The sequence below is a fragment of the Onychomys torridus genome, chromosome 2 (assembly GCF_903995425.1).
Source record: "Onychomys torridus chromosome 2, mOncTor1.1, whole genome shotgun sequence".
Lineage (NCBI taxonomy): Eukaryota > Metazoa > Chordata > Mammalia > Rodentia > Cricetidae > Onychomys > Onychomys torridus.
The window spans coordinates 92025023-92040312 of record NC_050444.1 but is presented as its reverse complement, the minus strand read 5'-3'; the positions used below and the strand labels follow the sequence as shown (position 1 = coordinate 92040312).

Sequence of the window (15290 nt, the reverse complement as noted above, 5' to 3'; positions counted from 1 at the left end):
GCCTTATGGAGCCCATTATCTATGGTGCCCTTGATGCAGGACAGGAGGGATTTGGTCCCGCCTCAACTGAATGTATCAGGCTTTGCTGACTCTCCATGGGAGCCCCTACCCTTTTGGAGGAGGGGATAGGGGTGGATTGGGAGGGGAGGCTGTGGGGGAGCTAGAACAGGGATGAGAGGGGGATCTATGGCTGGCATGTAAAATGAATAAAAAAAATTCTTAAATAAATAAAAAAATAGAGAACTATGTTTAAAAATCTTTAAACTACATAAATGCCAAGAAATATATAGTTATTAAGTGTTTATTACTTACCTAATAATTTATACAACTTCAAATGTATTTTTGCTATCATAACACTATTTATCATTCAATTTACATATAATTTTTTATATATTCTATATAAAAAATTTATAATTTTAATATATATATGGTAAAATTACATGTCATATCTCAGGTTGCACTGATGTAGTGTTAAACAACCAGACAATGTCATATGCATGGTGATTCTCAGAGAAAAATAATCAATCTATATATAATGAAGCCACCTCAGTGAGATAAAAACAGACACCAATAAAATTAATCCTTAGTGAATTTATGTTCCTTACAAGTAAAAAATAAATAGGTAAAGGTACCTGCCACCAAACCTGACCATGTGAGTTCAATCCCCAGAACACAAACAGTTAATGGAGAGAACTGACTCCTACAAGTTGTCCTATTACCACTACATGGATTGCCATGACATGTGTGTCCTTCACACACAAACAAAATAAAAATGTAATTTTTAAGTGAAAGATGGACAACATGCCAGAATAATCAAGTGGACTAGTAGTAGTAATGATCAAAGATTCTCTGTGACAACAGAGTGAAAGACTTCAAAGATCAATTCTTACCAGTTGTAGTCTCTCCCTAAACCCTCCCATTCTCCATTCCCACACATAAATGCAAGAGGGCTGGAGATTGTATGTTGGGCAAGCATTCAACCACTGAACTGCATCCCCAACCCTCTCACCAGTATTCTGCCTTATTATGCATACAATAATTCTGTGTGGGAGATATATATTTCTGTATCTGAGATTTTAATGATGTGGTTTTGTGTTGTTGTTATTGTTGTCATTGTTGTTGTTGTTACTGTTGTTTTAAGAATGAGTCTCACTATATTGTTGCTATTGTTGTTTTAAGAATGAGTCTCACTATATAACCCTATATGGCCTGGCACTGACTATGGAGATCAGTCTGGCTTTGAACTCACAGAGATTGATCTACCTTTGCCTTTCTAGTTCTGAGATTAAATGTATGTGACAGCACAATAGTATTTCTCATATCTGTCTAGCATGTATTACTTCTATATCTGGCTGAAACTTTTGAACCTCCATCAAAATCTATCTCAACAGCACCTACAAAATGAAATTTCTCCCTCCCTGGTTAAATATCACAAAGTTTATACGTTCATTAAAAGCCACAAAGCACTATGTACCTTTCCCATGGTACAGAGAGATGATGCTTATCAAAAGTATGATTTTTTTTGTTAAATTCATTTCTTTATTATATGTGTGCTCATACAAGTGTGCCACATGGAAGTCTGAGGAAAATCTGTGGTAGTTGGTTCTAGTAATAATTATAGAATTCTATGGCCAGCAAGATGTCTCAGTAGATAAAGGCAGTTGCCTCAGAAGTCTGAGGACCTGAGTTCCATTCCTGGAACCAACTCTACAAAGTTGTCCTAAGACCACCACACAGAAACTATATGGCACATGCATACTCACTCAAACATGGGCTTACGTACACACATGCACCACATGCTAATAAAGTTTCTTAATAGTTTGAATGATAATGTACTCAATCTATAATGAAAGTTTTACAATATCAGTAAGATATAAAAGAATGAAGGTCTACTAGCACTTTTAAAAAAATTCAAAATTAAATTTAAAATTTATAATTCCTATGAAATATCAATCAGAAAGTTCTACACTAAAAATATAGAAGGAAACACTCATCATCTACTTACTAAGCCAAATATATGCACCCATGCGCGCACACACACACACACAAAATTCACCTTTATAACTCATCAGCTAAATTCATCCAAAGACTGTTTCCATTCACAACCATGCAAGGAACTGAGACAGCTACGTTTTTGATTGGTCTTTTAGGTTCGGCTGGGATTTCTCAGAATGGGGGATTTTGTTGCTGTCATACTAAGATTGAGCTTTACTCTGAGACTCGACAGGAGGAGAGGAGAAAAGCAGGAGTTGGGGCACAGTTTCAAGAAAGTTTTAGATGACTTTTAACCTTTAGATGATCCTTCTGCCTCCACTTTTAGAAGCAGGTATATAATGTCACCACACCAGGTTTATGAGTACTGGCAATTAAATTTATGATCTCAAGCATGCTAGGCAAACATTCTACCAACTGAGCTACACCCCTAATTGAAGGTTAAGGTTTTTTTCTAGGGCATCAAATGCCATAGCACAAAAACTAATTTAGATGGCTTTTAAAAATATCCACAAAAAATATCCATTCTTTAATAGTCTTCCCTTCAACAAAGGAAATTTTGCTGGGTTTGGTAGCATATAGCTACCAGAACTGGAGAGATTAAACAGGAGGTAGGGACCACAGAATTCAAAACAAGCGTCAGTCTAACCCAGGGCTTTGTGTATAATGACAGCCTATCTTCCTGTCTCTAAAAAGGACAAAAAGTATGAAAATCTGCTCATTCTGTTTCCGCCATTCGGGAGTTAAGATAAAAGCTGAAGCCTGGATGCTTGCAATTTCATCTTGGGAGTTGAAGCTGTGCCACTATCTGAGCATTCGGGGAACATTGCCAAAGAAGTTCCTTAGAGGTAAGTGAATGTGAGTAGGCCATCATTTGAAGAACAGAAACCAGAGGTGAGGACTAGAGAGATGACCAAAGAGGTTCCTGCTTTTCATTACAAGAGTCTATCTACTTGGCTTCTTGCCACACTCATGTACCTCTTGGTAAGAAATACAAATAAAAACTCAATTGACTCACTTGCTACTGTTAGCCAGCTGCCTGAACTCCTTCACAGTCATGGCTTTTTTCTGGATGTTGTATTGAGTAAACAGTCCCGACTGCCCTGTGACCATCTGCTGAATTGGTGCTGGGATAAGCAAATTATCAATATCATCATAGCATCGTCTTGGCTTCCACTCCTTAGGAGGAATCACCTAAAAACGAAACAAAATGTTAACCAAAAACTATTCAAAACTAAATATTCCATATCTTTTATTTTTCAGAAGAACACAATTTAACATTTTCTCAACATCTCTTTAATGGAAGTACTGTAAAAACTCATGAAGACTTTGCAGTAAAGAAATACGATTCGTAACAAAATTCACTCAATACTCACTACGCTCAAAACTACACTTATATTGCCTCATTTTCAATGGTACTTCCAACAACTGATTTTAATTTGTAGGATTTTAAAACATAGAATGCCTGAGGGTAAAAGAGCTAATGATAAAAGAGGCTAAGATGTAAGCTGAAACACCATGACAACAAAACAATGAACCAGTGTGTTACCACCTCTCAACAGAAGATGAAATGTTAACAGTCTCTTCCTCAAAGATCATCATCTTTACTGAATTTTATCGAAGGGTCTCTTTTTTTATGTGATTCTATGTGATACAGTTCAATAAACATTTGTTTAGTCAGTATTTTTCTTTAGATCTCTTTTGCAATATAGTATATAATGGGGTTGCTGTGGTCATCTAGAGGACTTCTAAGTTTGTTTCCTCCCATGGACAAAGAATGGAATGTCTGGGAAGACCAAGGCAAATTAAAAGTGAAAGCTTTATCCCTTCTACATGGGAGAAGGCTGGATGTTGGCTTGGGCATTTTTACAGGGACCCTGGTCTTCCCCTTTCCCCATGGGTCCTGTGCCTTCCCATAGTTCTTGAAATATTTTCCAAACTGTCTTCTGGTAACAACAAGCAGCCATCTCAGGGAGGTCGTTTTTTACTTCCCTTGCCTTTTCTGTCCCTCTAACTCCCCTTCATTGGCAAACAGCATGGTAGCAAACTAGTATATGCTAAAAGACAGTTTTCTGTGAAGATGAGGGAAAGTTTGATTTGTAGCTTTTGTCTACTTCCATGGTATGCCTCTTCTAACATTGGCAATACTTTTAGTTTTGTTTTGTTTTTCTGGTGTTTTCTGACAAGTTCTCATGCAACCCAGATTAGCCTTGAATTTTCTATATAGCTAAGAATGACCTTGAACTCTTGTTGCTGCCTCCCAAATGCTGGAATTACATGCATGCACCAGCATACCTAATAAAACTGTTTTAATTGAAAGAAAATGAAACTGAATTATTAGAAACCAAACCATAGAGTACTCACTAACTCAGGTATAAAAAGCAGAATGTTACTAGCACCTTTTCAAAATATGTCTATCCTTATTCAAGAAGAGTGACTGGTATTTATTAATAATGAAATTTAGTTTTTATATGTGGCTATGCATCCCTATCTACTAGGCTTTGTGTATGTAACATGTCTACATAGTTTGGTGTTCGTGTATATGTATTAGGATACACATGCATGTGTATGTGGAAACCAGAGGTTGATATCAAATGCTATCCACATTATTTATTTTATTTTCAAACAGGGCCTCTCATTGAGCCCAGAGTTGTTCTCTTCACCCTCTGCAGACACTTGAAAAGACAAAGCACATAACCACACATCAATACACACAAACATAAATAAAACTGAAACTTACATAAATAAAACTGAATCTTAAAAGAATAAGAGCTGGGCGGTGGTGGTGCACGCCTTTAATCCCAGCACTCGGGAGGCAGAGGCAGGTGGATCTCTGTGAGTTCGAGGCCAGCCTGGGCTACAAAGCGAGTTCCAGGACAGCCTCCAAAGCTACAGAGAAACCCTGTCTCGAGAAAAAAAAAAAGAAGAAGAAGAAGAAATATGAAGTATGAACAAAGCCTAGGGTTCTATCTTCAGCACCACATAAACCTAGCATGGTAGTACATGCCTGTAGACAGTAGAAGCATTCTTGGCTACACAGCAAGATCAAGGCCAGCCTGGAATACAAGAGATCATGTCTCAAAAATAAAACATAAAAAATAGGGGCTTGAGAGAGAGCTCAGTAGTAAAGAGCACTTACAGCTCTAGCAGAAGACTAAGATTCAGCTCCCATCACCCAGTGGCAGCTCACAACTTCCTGTAACTCAAGTTTTGGGAGATTCAATGCCCTTCTTTGACCTCTGAGGTCTCCTAAACACAAGTTGTACACATATACTCAAGCCACCCGAGTTGAATCCCTGGAATTCTGACCTCTGCGCATACACACACACACACACACAAATAAAATAAAATAAAATAAATAATAAAATTTTTATATTTTAAAAATAAAAATAAGGGGCTGGAGAGATGGCTCAGTGATTAAGAGCTCCGACTGCTCTTCCAGAGGTCCTGAGTTCAATTCCCAGCAACCACATGGTGGCTCACAACCACTTATAATGAGATCTAGTGCCCTCTTCTGACCTGCAGGGATACATAATAAATAAATATTTAAAAAAATAAAAATAAGTATGCCAGGCATGGTGGCATATCCCTATAATCCCAGCACTTGGTAGGCAGAAGCAGGTAGATCGTCTCTGTGAGTTCGAGGCCAGTCTGGTCAACAATCCAAGACAACCAAGGCTGTTACACAGAAAATCCTGTCTTGGGATGGAGGGGTGGGGAAGTAAATAATAAAAGAAAGAAAGAAATTTGTTTCCTAGGAATATTTTAATTTTTTTTCTTAAAAGTTTTTTTTAAATATTTTTTTATTTTATGGGTATGTGTTGCCTGCATGTATGTATGTGTACTGCAGGAATGTCTGGTTTCCTTGGAGTTATGGAGAGTTGTATACTACCATGTGGGTGCTGGGAACTAAACCAGGTCCTTTGCAAGTACAGCGAATGCTCTTAATCACTAAGACACCTCTCTAGCCCCCCAGGAATATTCTGAAACAATTTTCTAAAGATAAAACAAAGCATAAAATAAAAGAATTACAAACGAAAGCCTGTCAGTTAGATCTCTGTAAGTCTGAGGCCAGCCTGGTCTACACAGTGAATTCTAGGCTAGTTGGGCATACAGAAAAAGACCCCATACTAAAAAGGGAAAAAAAAAAATGGAAGGAAGGAGGACAGAAAAACAAAGCCTATAACAAATATTTCCTTTTGAAATAATTTTAAATTTTACCTTATTTTATTGATATGCATGGAGGAAGAAGGGGAGTGGCGTGCAAATGGAGATCAGAAAACAACTTTCAGGAGTTGGTTCTTTCCCTCCACTACTAGTGGGATCCAGAGACTGAACAGTCAGCAGGTAATCAGGTCTATGAAGAAAGTGATTTACCTACAGAGATACCCTACCAGTTCCTTTTTTAAATCTGTAAATATCAAATTACCTCACACAGTTAGAAATCAAGTACAGCATTATCTGGTCATTAAACAATTTCAAAGTTAACACTTTTATAAATATGAGTTTTATAAAAACTCATTTTATAAAAACACTCTTATAAAAATGAGTTAAAGTAAAGGAAACCTATTCTGCTATATTTCTATCATCTGTCTCAATCTACCTTCCTGAGTATACCAAAACACTGTTTACCCAAACCCAAACATTTCCAGCTAAAATTTGTATGTTGACTACATATGTTGAAGCAAGATGCTATCTACAAACTGTCACAAGAAGAACAATGCTTTTGCTGTCTTCATCTTGTAGGCACAGACACATATACCTGCACTCTCTTGTGTTTATGAAGCACATAGGGTACATAACATCTGCTCTAGTATAGTCGATGTCCATAAGTACTATAGAGGACAAATGTCATACGTTTCATATATTTTTAGAAGTTCATCATGATATCCATACAACAAAACAAATTTTATACTTAAGAAGACTGTCAGTTTCTCAACTTGAATATCAAGTGATGGATGATGTTATTCTGTATGCTGTGAAAATGTGTTGCTCTGATTGCTTAATAAATAAAGCTGTTTGGCAAATGGTGAAACAGAATACAGTTAGGCGGGACATTCTAACTGGAGAGATAAGAGAGGAGAAGAAGTGAAAAGAGAGCAGGGAGACTCTGCTAGCTTCCAAAGAAAAGGGGAAACAATGAAGATGTCATTTTGTATGCTGTGAATGTGTGTTGCTCTGACTGGTTGATAAATAAAGCTGTTTGGCCAATGTTGAGGCAGAATAAGGTTAGTTGGGACATTCTAATGTAACAGGAATCTTAAAAGGTCTTATTAATGAAATCAAACCCGAGGCCAGTTATTGGGGTGAATGCTGGAAGATCTGAGAAGCAGAACAAGCCACAGCTATCTCACCTTGCTAGTTCCTCAGGTGATCCTGTTTCCTCAGGCTGGAAGCTTCTGAGCACTCCTCCACATGAATTTCAGCTGAACTGTGCTGCTCCAAAGCCTGAATGCTAAACCAGCCAAATGCTTCTAGTTTCTGGTCTTCACACCTTATATAATCTTTCCCTTTCTGCCTACACTCCCTGGGATTAAAGGTCCGCTTTCTGAGATTAAAGGTGTGTGTCACCATGCCTGGCTGTTTCCAATGTGGCCTTGAACTCACAGAGATCCACCTGGCTCTGCCTCCCAAGTGCTGGGATTAAAGGTGTGCACCACCACCACCCAACTTCTGCTATGGCTTAATCTTCCCATTTTCTAGCCACCATTTGTGGCTCTGTATCTAGTGGCTGTCTGTTTTCTGACCCCAGATAAGTTTATTACCTGCACAATATTTTTGGGAACACAATACCACATTCTAACTAGAGAGAGAGATGAAGGAGAAAGACAGAGCAGAGGAGATGCTGTTAGCCGCCACCAGGAGAAGCAAGATGTAAAGTACCGGTAAGCCACAAGACAAGTGGCAAAGTATACATTTATAGAAACGGCTTAATTTAAGATATAAGAAGTAGCTAGCAAGAAGCCTGCCACAGCCATAGTTTAAAAATAATATAAGCCTCTGTGTATTTACTTGGATGTTAGCAGCTGTGTGCCCTGGGCAGGACCAGGAAAACTTCAGCTATAATCAAGTATGCAGACAGTCAAGATTATTTGATACCAGTACTATTCAGGGTATCATGGCAGTACTTGGAATGCTGGAATACAGAGGCAGAATAATTAAAAGTTCAAGGCCAACCTGGACAATATAACAAGATTTTTGACAAAAAAAAAAAAAAAAAAGATGTGGGGCTGGAGAGATGGCTGCTGTGGGATGTCATTCTGTATTTTGTGAATGTGTGTTGCTGATTGGCCAGTAGCCAGGCATGAAGTATAAGCAGGATAAGCAGACAAAGAGAATTCTGGGAAGAAGAAGGCTGAATCAGGAGTCGCCACCCAGACACAGATGAAGCAAGATGACAAGGCAGAACTAAGAAAAGATACCAAGCCATGTGGCTAAACATAAATGAAAATTATGGGTTAATTTAAGTGTAAGAGCTTGTCAGTAATAAGCCTCAGCTAATGGCCTAGCAGTTATAATTAATATAAGCCTCTGTGTGTTTATTTGGGTCTGAGCAGCTGTGGGACTAGGTGGGACACAGAAAAAAACTTTCAACTACACTCAGGTGTGATTGTAATCCTAATTAACTTTATTCTGTTACACACCATCAGAAGTATCATAGGTGTACTCAGTGTTCCTGAAGCCCCCTTACAAGGGTAGCTGCTGTTTCAGCTTCTAGCTACTGAACATGTCACCTTACCACTAGTCAGTGTACTATTAGTAGACCAAGGGATTATTTTAAAAAACAAAAAGGGAGAAAACAAAACAAAGGATTTCATAAAAAGGTCAAATAACTCAGTGTGGTGACACACAATCCATCACACTAGCACTCAGAGAAGGAGGCAGAAGGACCAGGAAGTTCAGAGGTCTCAAGGATATCTGAGATATATGAGAAATCTGTCTCAGAAAGAAAAAAGATTAGGGAGGGAGAAAGGGAGGGAAGGAGAAAAGGAGAGATAGATAGATAGATAGATAGGTAGATAGATAGATAGCTAGATAGATAGATAGACAGACAGACGAACGGACAGATGGACACAGACAGATCTGGAGACAAAGGAAGGAGTGATCTCCAAATTTTCTCCCTGCAAATAAAGCCCAAATTCTTGATAACCCATTATATCATAACATGTTCATGATGACTAATAATGTGCACCAAATGACTCTGAAAATATAATACCTTCTGCTCAAACAAAGAATGATCTCCCCCACCTTTACCTCAAATGTTAATCTGGAAGTTCTGAGGTAGCACTGAAAAAGCAAATTCTAAACAACTCTTACATTCACTTATTCTGTATATGGGGGTGGCAGAGGTAGAAGCATGGGGAATGTGCATATGCCACATTGCATGAAGTGAAAAGACAGCTACTAGCAGCAGCCACATAACAAATGGAATGACCTCTGGGGACAAAATGTCACAGCCAATAAAGAATTTCAACGTAGTCTTTGGCACTTTACTAAACATTCCTATGACACTAAGCACATCATTTATCATTATTTTTTAAAGATATAATTGCACATCTTTAAGAACAAGAATTGATGAACATTCTTACAGATCACTTCTCTTTTAACTGTTCTAAGCTACCAACAGCTCTTCACTAGATAAGCACCCTATTCCTGATATGACTTCCTGTGGACACTTTCCTTGAATCCCAAACTCATTTTTCATGTAGAAGCCAGTTTAACTTTTTTTTTCCCAAACAATATCTCAACAAAGCAAAAGAACACTACAAGGAAACATCTACTACATCTTTTTTCCCAACTTTAATGGTTAATATTGATTGCCAACTTGACAGAAATCACCTATGAGACAGATCTAGATTGTATGTATTACAGAGATGTGAAGTACCACCCTAAATGTAGGTTCAGATTCTGAACTATATTAAAAAGTAGAAAACAAGTTGAACAATAGCATTCATCTCTCCCTGCTTCCATAATGTAGATGCAATGTGACCAGCTGTCTCACATCCCTGCCACCATGATGGACTATATCCTTAAGCTAAACCAAAGCAAACTACTCATTCATGAAATTGTTTTGTCAGACTAATCATCACTTTAAGCCCATCTTCACTTCACATTGCAGGTAGAATAAACCCCCTGATGCAATAAACCTTGGTGGGGTGTGACCCCAACATTTAGCAAGTTTGAATCTAGCCTTGGCTACAAAAGACCCTGTCTTTAATCAAATAAAAAATTAATAGGGGTGTGTTGTGAAATATTATTTTAAGGTGTGTTACATTTGTTTATGCTGTAGAACATTTGTTTAATGACGCAAAGATGTGTCGCATTCTTTTTTGTTGCCTTTGTTTAACTCTGTAAAGCTGCATTACTTTGCCTGCCTAAAACATCTGATTGTCTAATAAAGAGCTGAACAGCCAATAGCAAGGCAGGAGAAAGGATAGGTAGGTCTGGCAGGCAGAGAGAATAAATAGGAGAAAAAAAAAGGGATCAGCAAACAAGAGAGATCAGAGTGAGAAAAGAAAGGGCCAACCACAGAGCCAGACACAGAATAAGAAGGAAAGAAAAGATATTCAGAAATAGAGAAAGTTAAAAGTCCAGAGGCAAAAAGTAGATGGGATAATTAAAGTTAAGAAAAGCTGGGTAACAATAAGCCAAGCTAAGGCCAGGCACTTGTAAGAAAGAATAAGACTCCATGTGTGTTTCTATTTGGTAACTGGGTCATGGGACCCCAAAAGAGCCAAAAAGAACAGAGAGTGAAAGAAAACAACCAACAACAGGGGTGAGCTACAGAATTAGATCACTAAGAGCACTTGCTGCTCAATCATGATGACCAGAATTGAGATCCTAGGACCCATACTGGGTGGCTGATAATACCTTTAACCACGTCAAGTGGTCCAAAGCCTTTTGTAGCTTCTATAGGCGGCAAGCCCCCACACACAAGTGGAGGTCAGAGGACAGCCTAGGGTGTAGGTCCTCACTCCTACCTCCTACTCTTTGGACATGGGGGTCTCTTTATCGCCTTCTATGCCAGGCTACCTGGCCCATGAGCTTGAGGATATTCCTGTCTTCATTTGCCACCGAAGGGCTAGGATTACAACAGACATGCTACTGGATTATGGGAACTGAATTTAGGTCCTCACAACTTGGATAGCAAATGTTTTACCCACTGAGCCATGTACCCAGACTGGATTCTTTCACCCTATTATTTTTATCTCTAAAACAGAAGCTTCATTGGAAGCAAAAACTTGGTCCACTTTGTCTGCATGCCCTCCACCAACACATTCTGGTACATAACAGGTACTTCATACTTAAACAAAAAAATAGCTAAGGTCTGGAGATATAGCTCAGTAGTAAAAGTATGTGACACAAAAGCCTGAGAACCAAGACTGATCCCTGGAACCTACATCAAAGTAGAAGCAACAAGCCAACTCTAAAGTCGACCTCTGGCCCTCCATCGATAGGTTATGGCATATGCACACACACCCCACATCATACACCCACACCATATACAATTTGATTTGTTTCAAAAATACATGAAAAGGCAACTTGATAAAGAATGCAGACTGGGGATGGGGATTTAGCTCAGTGGTAGAGCGCTTGCCAACCTGTGATTGCCTAAGGTGACAGTGATTCCAGGACACTGAAAATGACTATTTGAAATATATAGTTTCTATATGTGATGATGATAGAGAATTTAATAGTGATGACCACTACACAACTAAGTGAATAAGCAAACAAAAACACTGAATTACAAACTATACATGAGGGCACCGTATCTCATATAAGTAACACAAGTGAGACAGGCATGGTTGGTAAGGCCTCTAATCCCAGCTTTCAAGAGGCTGAAGTGAGAAGATGGCCATAATTCAAGATAGAGTAAAACAGGTAAAAAGAAGAAGTAGAAGCAAGGAAAGGAACACAGAGGGGGAATTACCTTAACCTTCAAGTTAATAAGACATTTTCTGTGAGAAATGGATGGAAACTGATGTATTCACAACCTCTTGCAGTTGGAGAGCTTCTCTCCAGGTTCCACCAAGCCCCCGTGGTCCCACAACCCACGTATAAAATAATCATATAGACACTTATATTATTTAAACTGCTTGGCCATTAGCTCAGGCCTACCACTGTCTAGCTCTTACTCTTATATTTAGCCCATTTCTGTTAGTCTATACTTTGCCACATGGCTTGTGGCTTACCAGTGTCTTTACATGTTGCTTCTCATGGCAGCAGCTGGCAGTGTCTCCTCCCAGCCTTCCTGTTCCCAGCCTTCTCCTCTTCCTTGTCCCACCTACCCTATCCTTCCTGCCTGGCTACTGGCCAATCAGCAATTTATTTATACAGAGTGATATCCACAGCACTTCCCCTTTTCTTTTTTGTTAAAAAAGGAGGGTTAACTTTTACATAGTAAAATTACAGATAACAAAACAATTATCAAGCAAGAATTATAGTTACAATATTAAAGAAGATATCCTATCTATCTTATATTTGTGAGTTTAAAGTTTTATATCTAACTTATCTTGTATCATAATTGAGGAAATTATAACTATCTAGTCTTCAACCACGTCAAAGACCTCAGAAGGATATAATATTATCTGAGAACTGGGAGAAGGATGCAAGCAACTTTCGGGAGTCTTGCAGGGTAGACAGAGACAGTTGGCAGCCTGGACAGTCCACCTAATGTTTCTTTGTAAAGTTGGGGCATTTGTCTTTAACCCACAGGGCTAGAGTTTCTCGGTCACTTTTCTCAGTGTCCTGTAGAATGTTTGGCAGTTTCCTCTGCGAAGCAGGAACCTGAAGGAACATTCTGTCAAGCAAAGTTTAGTGGTCACCTGTCTATGGGTCCTGAACGTCCAGTTGATCAAGCAGTCCAGGCAAGAACAGTTTCTTGCACAAATGGCTATTTTTGTCAAGGTGAAGATAAACTCCATATGAAGTGTCTTTAGTGCCCATCCTCCTCTCTGAAGTAAATTGGTGCTGCCAGGAGCAGACATGTCTCACTGTCCAGAAAGTCTAAATTTTAAAAATATTTTAAATGCCCTATTTTGTAGACCTTTGAAGTGTTTAAAGATTACCTGTCTATCTGAAATATCTCTTTGTATACCTAGAAGACTTAACTAACATGGCTATGAGTATGATTATCATAGATGACCAATTATTAATCTATTTTTAATTATCCATTACAATTTTAAATGAGCTGTACAAACATAATTCCTTAAACAAGAGTAGAAATATACACACAGTATAACAAAATTAACTTTAAGTTTATATCAACAGACTAAAATCTATACCAATGTAAAACATTTTAAATGAGTTATTGCTCTTTAGAAGTAAGTTCATTAATCTACCCTTTTATCCTATCATATCGGTATCATATCCCCTTTTTATCTTTAGAATGAGATTGCATTTACAATCAACCTGTTTTAAATAAAATATTGGTTTTTCTCTGTCCCACACCAGAGGGCTCTTCTGATTTGGGACACAAGAATCTCTTAACCTTTTCTTTTAACAATGTGCTTGGGTTTAGAGAAGGAGTGAGCCAATTCCATCACGAAAGCCAGTTTTTTGTTGTTGTTGTTGTTGTTGTTGTTTTTTGTTTTTGTTTTGTTTTTAAACTAGCAAAGGCTAAATCCAACATGCAGCAGAGTAAAATGCTGCTTGTAGATTCCTCATTCCCGCCACACTGCAGGTCAGACGCACACGCCAAGAACCCGCCATGTAGCTCAAACCTGCAGGCTGCCGCTAACTTGAGAGAGACAACTAGGAAGCTGTTTTTAGCTCCATTTTAGAATCTTTTTTCTCAGGTTTTAGGTGGAAACTCTTGCCAAAACGTTGGGCGCCATTTGTAGTTGGAGAGCTTCTCTCCAGGTTCCACCAAGCTCCGCGGTCCCACAACCCACGTATAAAATAATCATATAGACACTTATATTATTTAAACTGCTTGGCCATTAGCTCAGGCCTACCATTGTCTAGTTCTTACTCTTATATTTAGCCCATTTCTGTTAGTCTATACTTTGCCACATGGCTTGTGGCTTACCAGTGTCTTTACATGTTGCTTCTCATGGCAGCAGCTGGCAGTGTCACTTCCTAGCCTTCCTGTTCCCAGCCTTCTCCTCTTCCTTGTCCCGCCTACCCTATCCTTCCTGCCTGGCTACTGGCCAATCAGCACTTTATTTATACAGAGTGATATCCACAGCAACCTCTGGAAGCCTTGATTTAAAAAATAAAAGAAGAATAGAAGAAGAAGGCGTGGGAGGAGGAAGATAAAAGAAACGACCACAGAACATAGCCTAGATTAAAAAAGAGGTAAGATAAATATTCTTTAAGAAAAGTAAGGGTTCCAGGTGGATTAACAAGAATAGCAGACACATTCCATTGAAGGAAATGAACAACAACAACAAAAACTAAGACCATAATTTAAAAGTGAAATGATACTTTTTAGTGACAAGTCTGAGTATAATCACCTTTGCAAGACCTGCTCTGTGGGCTCCTTTAGACTCCATGTATGCTAGATATTTGTTGAACTCCCGGAACTCCTCCATGGAAGGTCTGAAGGTCATTATCTTACAGCTGGGATTCAGGGGACTCTCCACCTCTACCACCTCCATGATGGCTACAGACGTCTTGTCTCTGCAGAGAAAATGTGACCATTTAACAATAAATTACTGAAGTTGTGTTTAACCAATGGTCTTCACCAACATAGCATGTAAGTGTCTACCAAAGGAAAAGGAACTCTTCTCTTTAGTTATTGACCAGGCCTTCTCGTCTCTCTGAGACTTTCGCATCTTTTCCTAGAGTCCCAGAAAAGGAGGCTTCAGGAGGCTTCCCGACATGCTCCTATTTTGGGTACTGAATCACTGCCTGATGGTACTGCTGACCTCCATGAAACCTTTCCAAGTAAAACTGAATTTTCTAGAAGTTCAGTCTATCACAGATGTACAAGTTCCACAGTCTCACTCACACATTGCACATATATAAAGGCTCAGGATATATGCTTCTAGCTTTTTATAACATGCTTTTCTATAATTTATAAACCAATCACATGGCAAAATCACCAGAAACTAGGGTAAAGTGCTGAGGACAGAAAACAGGAATGGGGCACCAGAAGGGCTCACTCAGCTGATAAGAACATTTATTGTGCAAAAATGAAGTCCTGAATTCAAACTCCAGCATCCATGTTATAAGCCAAGCATGATCATGTTTTGTAACCCCAGCATTGTGGGAAGAGGCAGGGACAGAAGAACCACTGGGATTTGTTTGCTGCCAGCCTAACTCCAGGTTCAACTAAGAGATCCTATCTCAAG

General features: G+C 38.8%; 1 protein-coding gene across 1 annotated transcript in view; it reads right to left on the bottom strand.

Moving 5' to 3' along the window:
- Positions 1 to 15290, bottom strand: part of Kdm4c (lysine demethylase 4C) — a 236043-nt gene that overhangs the window by 209540 nt on the left and 11213 nt on the right. The window contains exons 2-3 of the mRNA XM_036178197.1: positions 14451 to 14616; positions 3011 to 3186 (exon numbers count right to left, since the gene is read on the bottom strand). Of these exons, the coding sequence (XP_036034090.1) occupies positions 3011 to 3186; positions 14451 to 14594 (320 nt within the window). The 5' untranslated portion in view covers positions 14595 to 14616. The remainder of the gene's footprint in view (positions 1 to 3010; positions 3187 to 14450; positions 14617 to 15290) is intronic.